At 48.5% G+C, this 17,918-nt stretch overlaps 2 protein-coding genes across 9 annotated transcripts in view; one reads left to right on the top strand and one right to left on the bottom strand.

The window, feature by feature from the left end:
* Positions 1–5,139, bottom strand: part of ENOPH1 (enolase-phosphatase 1) — a 28,202-nt gene extending 23,063 nt beyond the window's left edge. Inside the window, exon 1 of one of the 5 annotated variants that reach the window (XM_043969568.1) lies at positions 4,754–5,139. In XM_043969568.1, the coding sequence (XP_043825503.1) occupies positions 4,754–4,837 (84 nt within the window). In that variant the 5' untranslated portion in view covers positions 4,838–5,139. The remainder of the gene's footprint in view (positions 1–4,753) is intronic. The other 4 variants (XM_043969565.1, XM_043969566.1, XM_043969569.1 and 1 more) reach the window with 4 other exon arrangements.
* A 482-nt stretch (positions 5,140–5,621) lies between these two features.
* On the top strand, positions 5,622–11,528 carry HNRNPDL (heterogeneous nuclear ribonucleoprotein D like). Of its 4 annotated transcripts, XR_006353507.1 has the most exons (9): positions 5,684–6,128; positions 6,507–6,675; positions 6,753–6,914; positions 6,995–7,126; positions 7,321–7,435; positions 7,981–8,151; positions 8,548–8,639; positions 9,007–9,111; positions 9,778–11,528. XR_006353507.1 is itself a non-coding variant. In XM_043969564.1 (8 exons), exons 1-7 carry the CDS (start codon positions 5,695–5,697, stop codon positions 8,616–8,618), a joined length of 1,254 nt encoding a protein of 417 aa, XP_043825499.1. In that variant the 5' UTR covers positions 5,622–5,694; the 3' UTR covers positions 8,619–8,639; positions 9,778–11,528. The 4 variants fall into 4 exon arrangements, 2 of the variants coding, with proteins under 2 accessions (XP_043825499.1, XP_043825498.1); XM_043969564.1 differs by lacking the exon at positions 9,007–9,111 and having other exon boundaries at positions 5,622–6,128; XR_006353508.1 differs by lacking the exon at positions 7,981–8,151.
* Positions 11,529–17,918: the final 6,390 nt, after the last annotated feature.

Here is a 17,918-nt window from a genome sequence, read left to right as displayed (position 1 = left end):
CCAGCTAGAAAAGTCTCCATCTCCATCCCTATGGTACACCTGGGGCTGGACCTGAACTTTCTGGGGGAGGGGCGGAGAAAGCCAACTAAGACTGGGTCCCTGAGTCCCCCCCAAGAAATCCATTGTTGAGAATTCTTTTCTCACAAGCAGGGTGGACAGGACACACAGCCTGCCCCTCTGGCCCCCTCAAAGCCGGATGCACTCAGAGTCACGGGCGCCCCGGGGGGCGAGCTTCCTAAGCCAGAGAGGCAGGCCCTCAATATCTCCAGCAGAACACCCCCAGCAGCTAGCGCACCTGCCAAAGGGCTGGTCCGTGGGGACTTTCTCCGGGGACTGGCAGGCTTTGAGAGCGAAGCCAGGTGGCTGAGAGGCAGCATGGTGGCAAGGTGGAAGGAGCAACCAGGCCCTGCGCCCAAATCCTGCCCCCGGTGCCGTGTGCCGGAGCAGGGGGGCTCGCTTCTCTGGGCCTCAGCCACCCCAGCTGTACAATGGGGTGCTGGGGTTAGATGGCTCCTGAGGTCCTTTCCAGTTCTAACTCTGTAAAAGCCCCCGGAAAATGTGGAGAGTGTTCAAGTATCCAATTAGCACCAAGCCCACGGGCGGCCACAAAAGGGCTTCCCTCCCCCCCTTCGGTCAATAATGATAACAGAGTGGAGAACCACCGGATTCAAGTTTGATAGCAGGAGAAAAAACCAAACCAAACCAAACCAAAAAGGCCTATCTTTGCATGAAAAAACAAGCTTATCTTTCAAATGATCGACTATTGGCCCCGGCAGGGCCGGCTGCAAATGACAAAGGATCTACTAAGTGAACTCCACCGGACAGGTCACTGACAGGGCTGAAGGTTCCCTGGACTGGTCACTCACTGCTCCCGGGCTTCTCTCAAGACAGCTTGGATCCCAACTTCTGTAGGAGGCCTTTCCCAATCCCCTCCACTGCTAGTGCGAGAGAGAGACACACACACACACACACACACACACACACACACACACACACACACACACACACACACACACACACGGCTTCCTTACACTCAGGAAATGGGGCAGCAGTGTCCACAGCCAGAGCGGGTCCCCAGAGCCAAACAAGCCTGGAAGTGCCCTCCAGCTTGCCGTTTTTTTTTTTTTTAAAGCAAGGCAATTGGGGTTAAGTGACTTGCCCAGGGTCACACAGCTAGTAAGTGTTAAGTGTCTGAGGCCGGATTTGAACTCAGGTTCTCCTGACTCCAGGGCTGGTGCTCTATCCACTGCGCCACCTAGCTGCCCCCCTCCAGCTTGCTTTTAAGGAAAAGCAGGCCTACCCTGCATGGGGGCAAGGATTAGAGTAGGACTCCCACCACATACCCTGAAAGGATCCAAGGATAGAGTTCTGGGGGTGTCTGTGAACTTGGGCAGAAAAAGAAAAATGACATTTCCTCATGTTCTAATTGAAATTTACAAGGGGCATCAACTGTTTGAAAACATTATTAGGAAAAGGGGTCCACCAGGTCTCAGCAGACTGCCCAAGGGTCCCAAATACCAGTTCTCAGGAGGACCAGCCTTGATTTCTTTTCCTGTCCTTATCAGGACAAATTCCATCTCCAAATGTTTCTTTTTTTTTTCCGAACCAGCGTCCTTCCTTCCCAAGCCTTGGAAATGTTGGGACAGCAGTTTTCATACTCAGGTCACATCCTATGCTGGTGTGGATCTTTCAGGCCCCAAAAGCCTCTAAGTTAACCTGTGTTCAGAACAAGGATCCCTCTGACAATGGCTCTAACTCAGTGGCCCCTCCAGGGATGGGGGAAGAAGCCATCAGCTTTCCCAATTTGGCCTGTCCCCCTCCTGGAGACCTCCAACAATGAGGACCCCCTCCACCCCCATTTAACTTCTCTGCATTGGCCGTCTCTCCAAGGCTGTGAGCTCTATGGAGCCTTGAAATTCACCCAGGCCGAGAGCCTTATTTTAGAGAGAAACGACATACTGGAGAAAAGCGAGGATTATAGAGCCTCAGATTTTCTGGTCAAGTCAAGCTACATAGCCAGGGTTATATGGAGGGCGGAACAACTTAGAGTGGTGGTTTGGGTGATGACCATAAACTACGATTCTTGTCACTCCTCCATGCAACTGATAAAATGTTTATTGAGTCTAACTGAATTTTAGCATTTCCTTCAACTGTCTAAAACTATTCTTCCAAGACAACTCTGAAGGACTTATGAAAAATTCGATCCATCTACAGAGAAAGAACTGATGGTATCTGAATACAGATGGAAGTATAAATATTTCTGTTAGTTCCTTTTTAAAAGTTCTTTTGTCTGTCTTCTTTCACAATCTAATGTGGAAATGTTTTGCATGACGATACATGTATAACTTATATTGAATTGCTTGAATTCTTAAGGGGGGATGGGGAGGAATAGAATTTGGAACACAACATTTTTTAAATTGATGTTAAAGTTTGTTTCTACATGTAATTTGGGGAAAAAAATAGAATTCTAAATAAAGTTGGAAAAAAATATCCCGAGAAGAGCTCCACAGGTCTCACCAACACTGCCAAAAGACCCTTCACAAAATCGGCACTCCCGGTACTTCTGAAAAACTATAAAGAAAGCAGACTATTCTTTGTCCAGTTTCCAGAACAAAGAGAGTTTAATTCATGACCATCCTGTTATGGTCAGGTCTTTAAAAATGAAACACCAAGCACAGAGACCCCATGTTCCTCTATGGGGGGAGGGTAAAAATCATCTAGCAACTGTCCTTAGCGTCTACGTTTTTTAGTAAAAGCATATCAGAGTCTTTTGAAAACCCTTTTTTCTCATCTTTAAAAAAAAGGGCTGGATCGGGTCACATGACCACAGACTAGGAAGATCCTGGTTCTCTCAAATGCACCTAACTTTTGATTTGAGGCCTCAGCCCTTCAGTCACAAGTCACAGGCACCTGGATTTCTGGATACTTATTCTGACAGTAACACATTAATACCCTTGATAAAAACAGCCCACCTTCCAGCCAAAAGAATATCCTCATCATCAGTCTTAAAGACAACCCTAAAGGATGAGTGCTCCCACCTTATTCAAGTTAATTCTTTATTCTACAAAAAATAAAAATAAAAACAAAAATTCTTTATTCTAGGTAACCCAGAAAAGCAAACAGGAACACATACTATTTCTTTCAATTGTTAGGTAGCTTTGCTTACCCCCCCCTTTTTTTGCGGGGAAATGGGGGTTAAGTGACTTGCCCAGGGTCACACAGCTAGTAAGTGTCAAGTGTCTGAGGCTGGATTTGAACTCAGGTAACTCCTGAATCTAGGGATTTGAACTCAGGCACTCCTGAATCTAGGGCCGGTGCTTTATCCACTGCGCCACCTAGCCACCCCCTTTGCTTAACTTTTTAAAAACTTTCTTCCATCGCATGATTCGAGAATGGATTTCAACTTTTATTAAGCACCTACTACGTGCAAGGTACATTATCGGAGTGAAAACCAATTTCCCTGTGATTGGCATGTTTGTGGCTGCTCCAGCGCCCCACTCTCCACCACGGCAGAGATCCAGTGATTTGCCATGTCCTTCTCCGGCTCACCCTACGGATGAGGACACAGCTAGGGAGCGTCTGAGGCCGGATTTGAACTCAGGAAGGGGAAGCCTTCCTGCCCTCTGCGGCTTCGAGTACAGCAGGTGCTCAGAACCACACTAAAGGTGGCTGGTGCGCACGGAGTGTACCAGAGGCTTGTCTTTATTGGCGCATCGCCAGATAATCAATCAAAAGATCCTTGGGTCCCATCTCTCGCCTTCCAGAGGATCCTGGGGTCCAGACCCCTGCCCAGCCACAGGGTCAGTGTTGGGTCCACGTGGCCCCGCCAGGTAAACCCACGGGGCGCCCACTCCAGCATGAGAACGACTTCCTGGGTGCCCCCAAAGGGCGGGGATGAGGCAGGTGAGAGCCACCACAAGTGCTGACACCCCCGCCTTTCGGGGCACCGGGCCCCGCCCCGCCACAAGCCTCCAACCTCCAGACCGGCCCCGGTCCCGCCCCCTTTCAGTCCCCACCTGGGGCGGATCACCTCCTCTCCCCCCCCCCCGCACGTGGTTGGGAGCTCCTCCCAGGCAGGTCCTGTCCCGGGCCTTTCTTTGTATCCACCCCTCCCCCGGGCACTCAACACACAGTAGGCACTTAACATATGAGTCACAAGAGAAAGCAGGGAGGGGATGTGTCTTCGGCCTTCCGGAGCTGCAGGAGGAAAGCTGGAGGGGGTGCAGATCAACAGGCCCTAATCCCCAAAGTCGGAATTGAACAGCGCGCACTTATTAAGCGCCACCCCGTGCCAAGCCCCGCACCTGTTCTCGGGAGCTCGCCGTCAGGTGGAGGAGGCCACCCCCTGGTCGGGAAGGATGACGGTGCATTGGGAGTGGTCCCGACCCCGCCTGTCCCCAGGGGCACCCCCGTACACAGCAAGCGCTTCCTAGCTGCCGGCCCCTTCCCCCGCAGCCTCCCCCACACACAGCCGGCGCCTCCTAGATGGCAACGTCGCCCCCCGGGGCCCTCGGTACACAGCAGGCACTGCCTAGATGTCAGCCCCTGCCCCCCGGGACTCCCAGCACACAGCCGGCGCCTCCCCCCGGAGCGCCCCGTACACAGCAGGCGCCTCCTAGATGGCTGCCCCGCCGCCCCCCTCCCCCTTCACGGTACACAGCAGGCGCTGGCTAGCTGCCTCCCCTCCACCCCCGGTACACAGCAGGCGCTTCCTGGATGCCGGCCGCGCCGCCCGTTCCCGGCCGCCCCTCACCTTCACGAAAGCAATCGGGGTAGTGGTACCTTCGATATCCAACAGGATCACGGTCACCTCCGGGGGCACCGAGAGAACCACCATGGCTCCGCCCCGGCTGCTGCGGCTGCGGCTGCGGCGGGGAACGCGGGAGGAGCCCGGGCAGCCCAGCGGGGACGCTCGGGGAGCTCTCTGCGCCGGCGCGCTGGACAGCTGGGGCGAGGCGGTCGGCACCACGTGGGGAGGAGGGGGCGTGTCCCCGCGACGGAGCGGGCCAGGGGGGAGGGAACAAAGCGTGCTCAGCTCAGGGACTGCGGGAGAGGCCTGGGAGCACGTGCCGAGAGGTTTTCCCCTCCCCTCGTTCTGACGCTCCTTCGACCCTCCCGCCCAGCGCCTCCTTCCCCTTTCTCATGTTCGCAGACGGGCCCCTTCCCCGCCCCCCTCCCCCATTCCCACTCCCCGTCCCCGACGAAAGCCTCCGCGAGGCCTCCCGCTCCCGCAGCCCGGGCTAGAGACTTTTTCGGGGGGGAGGGGGGAGCTTGTTGCGTTGGCGTGGGGGGGGAGCGGAAGCGCCTCCCGGGCCGCGCCACCGCCGAAAGGCGCTCCCGGGCGCGCACGCTTCCTGTGCCGCTAGTTCCTAGCCGCCCGAGGGAGGGCCCAGCACGCGTGCGCGCTCGCCAGCTAGCGCCGGCCGCAACGAGCGGGCCCCCGGCGCAGCGCTCCTGGGCTCCGCGGCGGCCCCAGCCGAGCCCCGGGCGGCAGGAGCGGCCGCGCGCGGGGGGGGACCGCGGGAGGAGGCGGGGCCGGACGGGACGCCGCCGCGCAGACCCAGGTACCCGCGGCCGCCGCCCGCCCCACGGCGGGGATCGGCAGCGCCCGGAGCGGCGGTTCGACTCGGGGGTGGGTTTTTGTATCGAGCGGCGCCCCGTGTAACGCGGCCTCCCCCGGCAGGCTCGGCCGTTATGGAGGTCCCGCCCCGGCTCTCGCAGGTGCCGCCGCCATTGTTCCCCTCGCCTCCCTCCGCTCCGGCCCCCCGCAGCCTCTCCCATTGGCGGCCCCGGGCTCCCCGGCCGCCGGCCCCGCTGCTGCCGTCGCTGAGTTCCGGCTCCGCCCGGCAGGGGGCGCGCCGAGCGCCGCGCCACGTCACCGCCCCCCAGCCCTCCCGATTGGCGGGCGGGGCGTCTATAAAGGGAGGGCGCAGGCGGCGCCCGGATCTCTTCCGCCGCCATTTTAAATCCGGCTCCATCCAACGCGCCGCCGCTGCGACTCCCTCTCCGCGCCGCCTGCCCCCGGCCGCCAGCCCCGCCGCCATGGAGGACGTGAACGAGTACAGCAACATGGAGGAGTTCGCCGAGGGCTCCAAGATCAACGCGAGCAAGAACCAGCAGGACGACGGGTACAGCACGCTTCCTTCCTCCCCTCGTGCCCTCCCGCGCCTCCGTCCCCGCCCGCCGGGCCCCGCGTCCCGGGCTCTGCGCGCGCCGCCAGCCCCCGCGCGCCGGGGCCTTGGGTCCCCTCCCGGGCACGGGGTGGGGGGGGGGGTGAGGAATGGGGGCGGGGGTGGGAAGCTTGGTCCGCTCCCCTCCCCCTTCCCGCGCGGTGGGGGAGGGGCGCGGGCGCCCGCGGGCCCGGGTGCGCAGGCGCCGCCGGAGCCGGCAGGGGGAGGGGCCGGGCGGGCCGCCCCGCACGCCGCCGCCTCTTTGTGCGCGCCCGCGGGGCTTCTCCGGGAGGGGGCGGGCCGCGAGGTAACGGGGTCCCCCCCCTCTCTCTGCAGTAAGATGTTTATTGGGGGGCTGAGCTGGGACACGAGCAAGAAGGACCTGACCGAGTACCTGTCGCGCTTCGGGGAGGTGGTGGACTGCACCATCAAGACGGACCCCGTGACGGGCAGGTCGCGCGGCTTCGGCTTCGTGCTCTTCAAGGACGCCGCCAGCGTGGACAAGGTGGGGGCGGGGGCGGCCCGGGCGGGGGGCGCCGCGGGGGCGGGTCCGGCCGCGCACGAGCCTCTGCCTCCCCGCAGGTCCTGGAGCTCAAAGAACACAAGCTGGACGGCAAGTTGATAGACCCCAAGCGGGCCAAAGCCCTGAAGGGGAAGGAGCCCCCCAAAAAGGTGTTTGTCGGCGGCCTGAGCCCGGACACGTCCGAGGAGCAAATCAAGGAGTATTTCGGAGCCTTCGGAGAGGTAGCGGCGCCGCGGGGGGCCGGGGGGGGCGGCCGGGCCGGGGGGGGGGGGCGCGATCTCACTCGGCGTCTGGCTCCTAGATCGAGAACATCGAGCTTCCCATGGACACCAAGACGAACGAGAGGAGAGGCTTTTGTTTTATCACCTACACGGACGAGGAGCCGGTCAAGAAACTGCTAGAGAACAGATACCACCAGATCGGCTCCGGCAAGGTGGGCGGGGGTCCCGGGAGGAGCGGGCGGGCGGGGCTCCCGGGGGGAGCGGGCGGGCGGGGCGGGGCGGGGCTCCCGGGGGGAGCGGGCGCGGGTCCCGGGGGGAGCGGGCGGGCGGGGCGGGGCGGGGGTCCCGGCGGGGCGCGCCCCCCCCCCCCACTCCCCCCCCTCACCCGCGCTTGGCTTCCCCGCAGTGCGAGATCAAAGTTGCCCAGCCCAAAGAGGTATACAGGCAGCAGCAGCAGCAGCAGAAAGGAGGGAGGGGCGCTGCGGCTGGCGGACGAGGTGGGACTAGGGGGCGTGGCCGAGGTAAGCCCTGGCGCCGGGCGCAGGCCCTTGTCATCTCCTAAACCCGAGCAAGCCCAAAAGAGATTAGAAGTTGCTCGTGTCCGTGGGCGATTTCAAACTTTTTAAATTCATTTCACTTTATTTTATTTTTTTACTTTTGGAAAAGCCGGTCTTTTTTAAGGAATAATTGCACTGAAATTTAGTGTCATCACTAGTAGGATAAAGGTAAAGGTTATCAGTAGGGACACCATGGCGTTTGAAATTTCCTTGGGAGGGGGGAGTCCTGTAGTCCTAAGTGGAACGGCAGCCCACCATCTATATTAATTTTGTCCTGGTTTTCCATTAAATTTAGGAAGCATGATACTGGCACAATTGGACTTTCTGCCCCCTTTTATGTCAAATGAAAAAGATGACTGAAGCAGATAGCACCAAAGGTGCCCATTCTGCCGCTTAAGATTTGTAGGATGAGGGACAATTTATCTTGACTAGAAATTCAATCCTCTCAATTTTATGTTAGACCTGGGGGTCAGAAGTTATTTCCTAACAATCATTGTGCATTGTTTCAGGTCAGGGCCAAAACTGGAACCAAGGATTTAATAACTATTATGATCAAGGATATGGAAATTACAATAGTGCCTATGGTGGTGATCAAAACTATAGTGGCTATGGCGGATATGATTATACTGGGTATAACTATGGGAACTATGGATATGGACAGGGATATGCAGACTACAGTGGTAAGAATATTTAACTTAATTTCATTGGCATTAAAATTCAGTGTTTAAATACAGTCCCCCTCTGAAATTGTTTTGGTGCATAGGTTTATCCTTTTATCGAAGTATTTGGCTCCACTAAAAACTGAGCTTGTAAGACAGTGTGTAGAATGATAGAAAATGCGTATGTTAATTGACAGTGAATAGTTCTGAATGTAATGAAATGCATATTTTGAAGACCAGTTTGCAGCAACTATGAAACTATTTTTCTTTTTTGCTTTACTACTTAATGTTGGGCATGTCAAGTTGTTGGGGGTACTCGATTTTTTTCAGCACTAGTAGTAGTAGTAGAATCATGCCTAACCCATTGCATACACATCTAATTCTTTTTGGGTTTTTTGTTTGTTTGTTTTTAAATAGGTCAACAAAGCACGTATGGCAAAGCATCCCGAGGGGGTGGTAATCACCAAAACAATTACCAGCCATATTAAAGGAGGACACAGAGAAAACAGGTGTGTGTGAGAATGCAAGAAACCGTTTAAAATGCTTACTGTTATTTAAAGATCAATAGACCAATAGGTGAAAGTATATTTATGTAGCTTTTTTACTAAACTTTGTTTAACTTAAAACCATTTTTTTAAAAAATTGTATTTTTTTTAAGTGTCTATAGATCTTTAACTTTAAAATTTGATCTCGCCTTCCTTAGTACTCAGAAAAACTTAAGAGTTTTTCTGTTCGCTTTGTGTGCCAGGTGGTCTAAAGGAATAATTAAACTTTTTTAGAGCTATTAACAGGTAAAGTACTGAAATGGGTACAACTTAAGGAAAGCAGGAATGTTGTCTTCTAACTCTGACATTATACCTTGTTTGTACCCGCCAGCGGGAACTTCATTGCAGGCCGTGTGTCACCCTGACCACGTCTCTCTCTGGGGGTCGCACGTTGCGGGCAGAGCGCAAGGCACACACCAGAAAACGCTGTCCTGTGGTATGGTCTCTTCCAACTTCATGTACCAGCGTAAAGATTAAAGTGGAAAACTTCAGACTTTGGCTTCTTTTTTTAATCTTTTTGAAGATTAAGTCTCTTAACTTAAATGGTTTTTTACAGGAGTTAAAGTACATTTTTACAGCTTAATCATTTTGGTCTTCTGTTTAGTGTTGTATTTCAATTGTGGAGCCTCATTTTAAGTGTGTATTCTTTAAGATTTAATGCTTGCTTTTTCTTTTTATAGCTAATAGTGAAATCTGCAAACCAAAACAACTTTTAAATCTGGGGAAAAAAAATTAAAGATCATATGCACAAACAAATTGATACTTTATGGTAAGCCTATTGGAAATCCAGGTGTTTGATCAACATCATTGAAATTTTCACTTACTGGAGGTGCTTCTAACTAAAGCTTACCTAGTTAATTCAGGCTTCTGAATTTCAAAAGTTCGTGTTCCTGGGATCAGAAGAGACACATAACTGCCATTAAACTGAAGACCCAGGTCAACATTTAAAAGTGTAGTAACATCATTTTTCCAATAAATATGCATATGATCTTTAATTATTGAAGAAAAGAATAAATTGAGGACTTAAAGCAATTCATGAAAATGGACCTTTGAAAACTTATGACAATTGCAGAGATCTGATGGGTCTTCTGTTTTATTTTAGGTGCAGTTGTTACAACAGCCTATCTTGCAGGATGACGACATTGAATGGAGAGTGGTCTTCTATTGATCTGAGATGACTATTTTGTAAAAGACTTTTAGTGTACATGACACAACTGTGTCCAATTGTATATAGCGGCCGATTTAGTTTTCTTGTTTTTGCTTTGTCCTTTGCCATCTGTGTTATGACAAATGTGGATTTGTGTTTATACAAATTTTATTTGTATAATTTCATGTTAAATGATTCTCAAAAATAAATTACTTGTGATTGTTTTTCTGTGTCAGGTACTAAATAGCTCTGTAAAAATGTAATTTTAAATAAGCAATAATTGAGGCACAGTTTATTTTCTAGGAGTCATGGTCAGTGGGGAGAAACAGTGATCCTTTATAAATAGTGAGCAGCAAACTGCCTTAGTTTCCTAATTCCCTTGACAAGGTCTATGCTAAGGATTTGTGTCCATGTTTAAAATAACCATAGCTGCTACCATGCAGTTTTACAGTGTTTGTCCCCCCACATGCATTCTTGGGATCTTTGTGATGAGAAGTGTTAATTCAGCATGTTGTGAATAGCTGAAATTGTTTTTATCAGGACATAGATCCCTTGACTTATTTTCAAGAAGAGGAGCACCTTTTTATTATACACCATTCAAATAAGGCATAGTTAGTAACTGCTTTTGAGTTGACAGGATGCTTTGAGTCTATTTGTTAAAAAAAAAAAAACAAAAAAACCCATCTATTATGATTATTTGACACTTGCATTGAATGTGAGTGTAATTCAAATTGCATATTTCTATATCCATTGGAACTGGATCAAAGATTAATATGGGCAAGATTTTCACTATAGAGTTGTAAGAAAATCAGTTGTACTCTGAAAGTAGTGCATTATGTCACTGCCAAACTATAGATAGCTATTTTCCTGTTGGAACACAGATTTGGAAAGCTTTAGTAGATTACGCCTTTTGTCATGGAAGTTTTTAGGAAAAGTCATAATAGTCAATCCCATAAACTCATGTATTGTTTTGTATTCTAAATAAAGGTTATTTTTCCATTTTTAAATGATATTCATAGTGCATGTGCTCTGAGTAGTGAAGCATTTCCATATTCAGATAAAGGGGGAGGAGGGAGGTATGTTTTAACCAGAAACTTAAAGCCTTCTTTATGTGACACATTCTGTGTAATTATAGCAGGGCTTCCTAATAGTATACTGCAATTGAATCTGGCCTTCATAGCTCTTGAGCAAAGAACCAAACTAGGCTCTGTATTTAAAAACTGGTTCCAATTCCCACAGATTCCCCTGTAGTTAGTTTATGGTCTTTGTTAGACCTGTAATATCAAGATTGTTCTTTGAGCCTAAACTTTACTTCTAATTTCATGCAATCAAGTTAAGCCTTAGTCTAATATCTGTTGGTTTTGTCCACACTGCCCCTTTCCCCGCTTCCGTCCTCTGGACTTGTCTTCCTTCTCGTTCTCCTAAGGGCTCTCAAGTTTACTTCACATTCTCCTAGCTTTGATTTTCCCCATGTTGGTGTTGCTAAATTGGCCTTCCTTACAAGCAGAGCGACAGAATTGGATTTCACCAGGAATTGTTTCCCTGTTGACTCAGAAACAGGAAATTGGAGGGAGATGATTTGGTTTTGTGTTGTCAAAAGGCAATAGATGCAGTGTGTTTAGGGGAGTGATTCCTGTCAAGTTGACATTGAAATTGTCCTTTCCCTAACTACAAATGAATAAAAGTTTTTTATCCTTTACTCTTCATTCAAGTCTTGCTATATTTGATTTTGAGGAAGTACTTTGGGAAAACAGACAATGCTAACCAAATGCTTCTCCCCCTGCCAAAAAAAGCCACCGACACTTGTTTTTACTAAGAAACTAAGGTACTTGAATTCTAAATTGTTTTTAATAAAGGCACCTATGGATTATGTAGGGGAACATTTTTTGGTTTTGAGTCATACCTAGCTTGACAATGGGAAGCACCTGAACTCCAAGCCCCCTGGTAGCAGGAATGTGGGTTCAGGGGCTTATTTCATGTGTTAGAACATAGATTGATTAAATGGCTGGTGGTGGTGAGTTAGGTTACCAGATATCCAGAAGAGTCATATCTAGTATGATTGAACACTTTTTGCCCAAGTGCTCCAGCCAAACAGCGCTCTATTTAAAGTGGGAATGGAACCAATGGGAAGAAGTGGTTCTTGGTAGCTTTCTAAAGAGAAACAGTCTGCTAACTTGCAGAGAATTGTTGGAGCATTGTTGGCAAGTAGGGTTTTCCCCATCCCTATCAAACCTGGGAATGGGTGGGGACCATTCTCTGAAACTTCTAAAGTGAATCCTGAAGTCATTAAAACCCACCATTTAGTGGTGAATGGGGTTCTTTTTCTTGGCCTGAAGTTAGATACTTGGGCCAGGGAGACCTAATGTAGCTGTGCATCATTTTATTGTATATGACAACGGAATGCCAGGGGACCATGCTTGAGGTTGAGTGGGAGAAGATGTTTTAAGTCCTGACCCCTGCTACCTCTGGGACTTGGTGGAGACCACCTCACTGGGCCTGTTTTCCTCATCAGCATAGTGAGAGAATTGTTCCACCACCCGCTTAGCTCTGAATCTATGATCCTGGCTCTTTAACTGGTAGGAATTTTAAATGCCCAGTTGCATATTTTGTGGGGATTCTGAAGAGGAGAGTTGTTTTGGTCACAAGAGCCCTTGTTGCTGTTTCAGTTTTATACTGGGTTCTGGGTAATCACAATCATATAATACTGCATAAAATCACAATTATATAATACCTACCTACCTGCCTTCTCAACCAACAGATTAGGCAGAAACCATAAATCAAGGAGCAAAATACTGCATTAGAACGGAAGATCAAAGTAAATAGTAGAGGGGAAGGGAATAAGCATTTATATGGTGCCTACTATGTTCTCATCTCATTTGATCCTCACCACAACTCAGGTGGGTGCTACTTTATCCCCATTCAACAGGTGAAGAGACCGAGGCAGACAGGTGAAGGTACTTGCCTGGAGTCACACAGCCCCTATAAGTATCTTAAGGCTGGATTTGACCTCAGGTCTTCCTGACATCAAGCCCACCCAGGAAGTAGTCTTCCACAGATTTCCCACACACACACACACACCACCCCCCAGGGAGAGAGGGAACCCTGTGGGTAGCCCATGCTCCTACTAGGAAGGCATGTTGTGATGGAACGTCTCTCAGGTTCATCCCCTCACCATCCCCCCTCCCCCTACCCTGCCCCAAATCTACCACGGCTTCTTGAGGCTTCCAAAATTACCATTCCCTGCCTTCTGTGGGAGCTGCCCGACATCTGTCACTGTGGCTTTTCCTCTCCTCCCATTATTGCTCTTTTGTCAGATTACCACAGACAAAGAATGTCTTTTGTTAGTCAGACCTCCCAGACTTTGACTATCCCTGGTTAGGCCCTCGGGTCCCACATGCACAATGAAAAGCCACCCCCACCCCCCACCCCCTCACCACCTCAGGACTCCAGCTGAGTTAAGGTAAGCCAGGGTACCCAAAAGACCAAAGATGTGGCTTCATATCCTGCCTCCACCCAGAGCCCCTTGTCTTAACTTGAAGAAATCAACTCAACTCCCCCAAGATGGAGGAGTTAGATTAACCTCTGCTGTACAGGGCTATAGCCCTGTCATGGGGGCAAAGCTGTAGGGAAAAACTTGCAGAGGAGAGGGGACATCTTTGCAATGGATACCATGGTCCCTGCCCTCCCTTAACAGAGTTTAGTATTGAGCTCTTTGGAGATTCCATTTGATGAATGTCTTTATTCATATCCAGTGGAACCGAATTGAATGTGACTAAATCAGATAAGGAGGGGGCTAGGTGGCAGAGTGGTTAGAGTGCCAGGCCTGGAGTCAGGAAGACTCACCTTCCTGAGTTCCAATCTGGCCTCAGATACTTTCTGTGTGACCCTGGGCAAGTCACTTGACCCTGTTTGCCTCAGTTTCCTCATCTGTGAAATGAGCTGAAGAAGGAAATGGCCAACCACTCCTACATCTCTGCCAGGAAAACCCCAGATGGGGTCACAAAGAGCTGGACACAACTGAAACAACTCTACGGTGACAACAAATGCTGTTATTAGCCTCCTTGTGCCTTGCTTTCCTCTCTAGTCTTCACATTTCTCTATGATCAGAGTCCTTCACATTAAGGAGACTTTCTTTTTTTTCTTTTTTTTTTTTTTTCCGTGAGGCAATTGGGGTTAAGTGACTTGCCTAGGGTCACACAGCTAGTAAGTGTTAAGTGTCTGAGGCCGGATTTGAACTCAGGTACTCCTGATTCCAGGGCCGGTGCTCTATCCACTGCGCCACCTAGCTGCCCCTTAAGGAGACTTTCTAAGTACTTTGGAGACGAATTATAAAAATCGAAGGTCAGCTCCAGTTGAGCTGGGCACCAGAGCTGTTTACGAACAACAATTTTTGACTCTTGAGGTTTGAATTCAACTAAGCATTTATTCCATTCAAGGCAGGGCACCAGGAACTGGGGCTAGAGACAAAAAAAAATGAAAACAATTCCTGTCCTGAAGGTACTAATGTGAACTCCGTGTATACAAATAAAGAAACACAAACCAAAATAATTGGATAAGGGAAGTGCTAGCGACTGGGGGACCAGGAAATGTCTCCTTGGGGCAGGAGGTGGTTCTTGAGCTGACCCTTGCATACGTACAGTGAGGGACTCCAAAAGGTTGTGAGGAAACAGAGGGTCATAGGTGTGCATGGGGAGGGAGTCAGCCAGTTTGTGGAAAGACACTGAGGACAGACAGGGATTGCCCGATATGAGAACAGCAAGTCGAGATCACATAGGGAGGTAACTCAAATGGTGAGATAATGAGGGGCTTTAAATATCAAATTGGAGGATTTGTATTTTATTGTTCTTGTTGTGCCATTGGTCCTTTTCCTCCTGGAAGAGGACCAATGGCATTGTGGGTCATGTCTTGACCAGCGAGTGAATTGGATTTTAATGAGTCAGAGCTGTACAGAGTCATTAATTAGCCTCACTCCTCCAGGGTCATCTGAGTCCAGTGACAAGTAATAGGTCAGGACAACTAGAGATGACCCCAGATTGGCCTTTTTAAGCTAAAGTGCAAGAACAGAGCTCGGGGAGAGCCAAGGGCTAGTTGTGTAGATTTGGGAGTCCTGTGCTTAGGGAGAGATGATAACTGAATTCATGGGAGCCGATGCAATCACCAAGAGAGAGGAGAGGAGAGGAACCAGGAAAGAGCCCAGGGTTCTATCAGTGAAGAGAAGTGGGAGCTCATGGATGAAGGTCCAGCAACAGATTTAGAAGCAGTCAAAGCAGTAAGAAGAGAGGAGTGGTTGGGGAGAATGCTAACATTCTGTTCTGGCTAGTGAAGACTAAGGATGAGTTGTAGTGTGCCCATTGTGGATAAAGGCAGTGACTACCTTAATAACAATATGGCACCTTAAGGTTCCCAAGGAACTTTACTATAGTATATCATTTGATCCCGCAATAAATCTGTGAAGTAAATACTATTATCATCTCCAGTTTGTAACCAGTCATCCAAGCAGGAAGTGTCTGAGCCAGGATTTGAACTCAAGTCTTCCTAATTCCAACTCTAGGACTTAAGGTGCTGTACCACTTGCCTTCCTTTAGGAGGAAAAAAGCACCCACCTCACTTGGGACTCTAACCAAAGATGTGGTCCTATACCTAATTATGACTGAATTTTCCCTTCATAAAAATCATATTGGAATTTTTCTAGAGACCTAGCACTGAACTCTCATTTCCCTCCAGTTTATAAGGGGATGATGGGTAGTGTGGGGGAAACACTAATTCCCATGAAAAGTCCTTTCTATGGAGTTAACGAAGGTCTCTTTCAATCTCCCTCTTATGCTATTAGATAAAGTGCTTTGTAAACCTTAAAGCCCTCTCTATTAGCTATTACTATTATTAGCTATTGTGGAGGATACAGATGGTTCAGCAAGAGGTTTGGGGTGACTTTTGTTACCCCAGAACTTAAGTTCTGTTGCAGTAAAAGGAGTTAGATGAAGGTGTGAGAGTGATGGCTATATGGTATGGTAGCAGGAGGGAACAGCATGTGGTAATAATGATAATAATAACAAATAATATTCAATTATTATGCAAGGTCTATTATATAATGAATATATGTCATTATGCAAACTAATAATTAGTACATTAATCATAGCTAATTAAGAAAATGGCATTGATAATAAGAAACATAACAAATGATTATATAGCATAGAACTAATTTAATAGTTATTGTTAACAACTAAGGAAACATCACTGATAATAAAAATAACAATTACATTAGCATATACTTAATATGATTATATATCGTTATTATATTTAGAACAGATAGGTGGCACTGCCTTGGATAGAGTGCCTGACCTGGAGTCAGGAAGACTCACTTACTAGTGACCCTAGGCAAGAAACTTAATTCTACCTCAGTTTCCTCATCTATAAAATGAGCTGGAGAAGGAAATGGCAAACCACTCCAGTATCTCTACAAAGGAAATCCCAAATGGGGTGATGAAGAGTCAGACAGAACGGAAACGACTAAACAGCAAATTATTATATTTATTACATAATGAATAATTATTAGCATTTATAATTCATTAAGGGAACAGCATATTATAATATTGATCATCATGATGACTAATAATAGTATAGGTATGTATATACACACCACACACACATTCACTTGATCCCTATGAGGAGATCTTTGTTGAGAGGCAGCCTATATTGTGGTAGAAAGGGTGCTAGAGTCAGGAGACCTAGGTTCCAATCCTGGCTCTCTATCTCTATACACGGGTGATCATAGGTGAACCTCTCAGAGGTTCAGTTTCCTCATCTGAAAAATGAGAATAATCAAACTTGTACTACCTACTTTAAGTTCCAGTCTTAAGGAGAGCGGTTTGGAAGTCTTAAATTGCACTGTATAAATTTGTGTTATTCTCATTTCACAGAGATGAAGTGACTTCCCAATGGCCACACACACAGCTAGTAGGTATCAGAGATGGGATTGAAATCCATCTCTCCTAACGCCAAGGCCAAGACTCTTTCTCCTATGTCTTGATGCCAAGTGGGGCCTTCACTAGTTGTCCTGATCTGTATCTTGCCACTGGATCTGATGATTCTGGAGGAGAGTGAGGCTGATGACTTTGCACAGCCCTGCCTCACTTAAATCCAATTCATTTGCACTCAAGACATGACCTGTGATGTCACTGGTCCTCTTGGAGAAGGAAGGATGAATAACAACAATCTGATGCCAAATATAATCATAACAACTCATAGTATGTGTTTCTCAAAGCTTACCTTTAATACTTGTGAAGTAGGTATTAAAGATGTAGAGAGATGAATGAATGAATGAATGAATGAATGAATCAATCAATCAATCCATAAACATTTATTCAGCAACTACTCTCTGCCAGATACTGGGCAAGCGTCTGGGGATAACAGGGATACAAATGAAATAGCCCATTGCTTCTAGGAGCTTGTAATCCAGCCAGGAGAGATAATATATCCCTGTGTGTTGTTCAGTTGTGTCTGACTGTTCATAACCCGTATGGACTGTATTGTCCATTGGGTTTTCTTGGCAAAGAAACTTGGAGAGGTTTGGCATTTCCTTCTCCAGCTCGTTTTACAGAGGAAACTGAGGCAAGCAGGATTAAATAATTTGCCATGGGGCACACAGCTAAAAAGTGTCTGAGGATCGATTTGAACTCGGGAAAGTACCTGGCACTCTATGCCCTGCAGCGCCACCTAGCTGCCCCTAATCAAGAACTACTGAAGTTTATTGAGTAGAGGTGGTACTCAGCCAGACACTTGCTTAAGGAAAACCCCTTTGGAAGCTTCGGGGAGGATTGTTTGGAGTGAAGAAAGACTTGATGGAGGAAGATCAATTACAAGGTGAGAGGGGTGGCCATGGGAATAAAGAGGAGACTGAGCTGAGAAATGTGGTGGAGGTACAAGTGACAAGATTTGGCAACTGATTAGATGTGGGGTGAGAAAATTTTAAAAGTCAAGATAATTACAAGATTCCAATCTTGGGAGACTGGAAGGATGGGGGCATCCTTGAGAGACACAGGGAAGTTTGGTAGAGGGGATGGCTCTTAGTGGCATACCATGCTTCTTTCTTTCTTTTT

Source organism: Dromiciops gliroides, chromosome 6, assembly GCF_019393635.1.
Source record: "Dromiciops gliroides isolate mDroGli1 chromosome 6, mDroGli1.pri, whole genome shotgun sequence".
In the NCBI taxonomy this organism is placed as follows: Eukaryota; Metazoa; Chordata; class Mammalia; order Microbiotheria; family Microbiotheriidae; genus Dromiciops; species Dromiciops gliroides.
The sequence above is the reverse complement of the archived record's forward strand: the minus strand, read 5'-3'. Positions and strand labels throughout refer to the sequence as shown.

What these genes read in the sequence shown, in the direction of transcription:
- HNRNPDL (XM_043969564.1), top strand. Translation starts at nt 5,695, where the DNA reads ATGGAGGTCCCGCCCCGGCTCTCGCAGGTGCCGCCGCCATTGTTCCCC. An exon ending in ATTTCGGAGCCTTCGGAGAG is followed by an intron (nt 6,915 to 6,994) that starts GTAGCGGCGCCG and finishes TCTGGCTCCTAG; the next exon opens with ATCGAGAACATCGAGCTTCC. An exon ending in GGGATATGCAGACTACAGTG is followed by an intron (nt 8,152 to 8,547) that starts GTAAGAATATTT and finishes GTTTTTAAATAG; the next exon opens with GTCAACAAAGCACGTATGGC.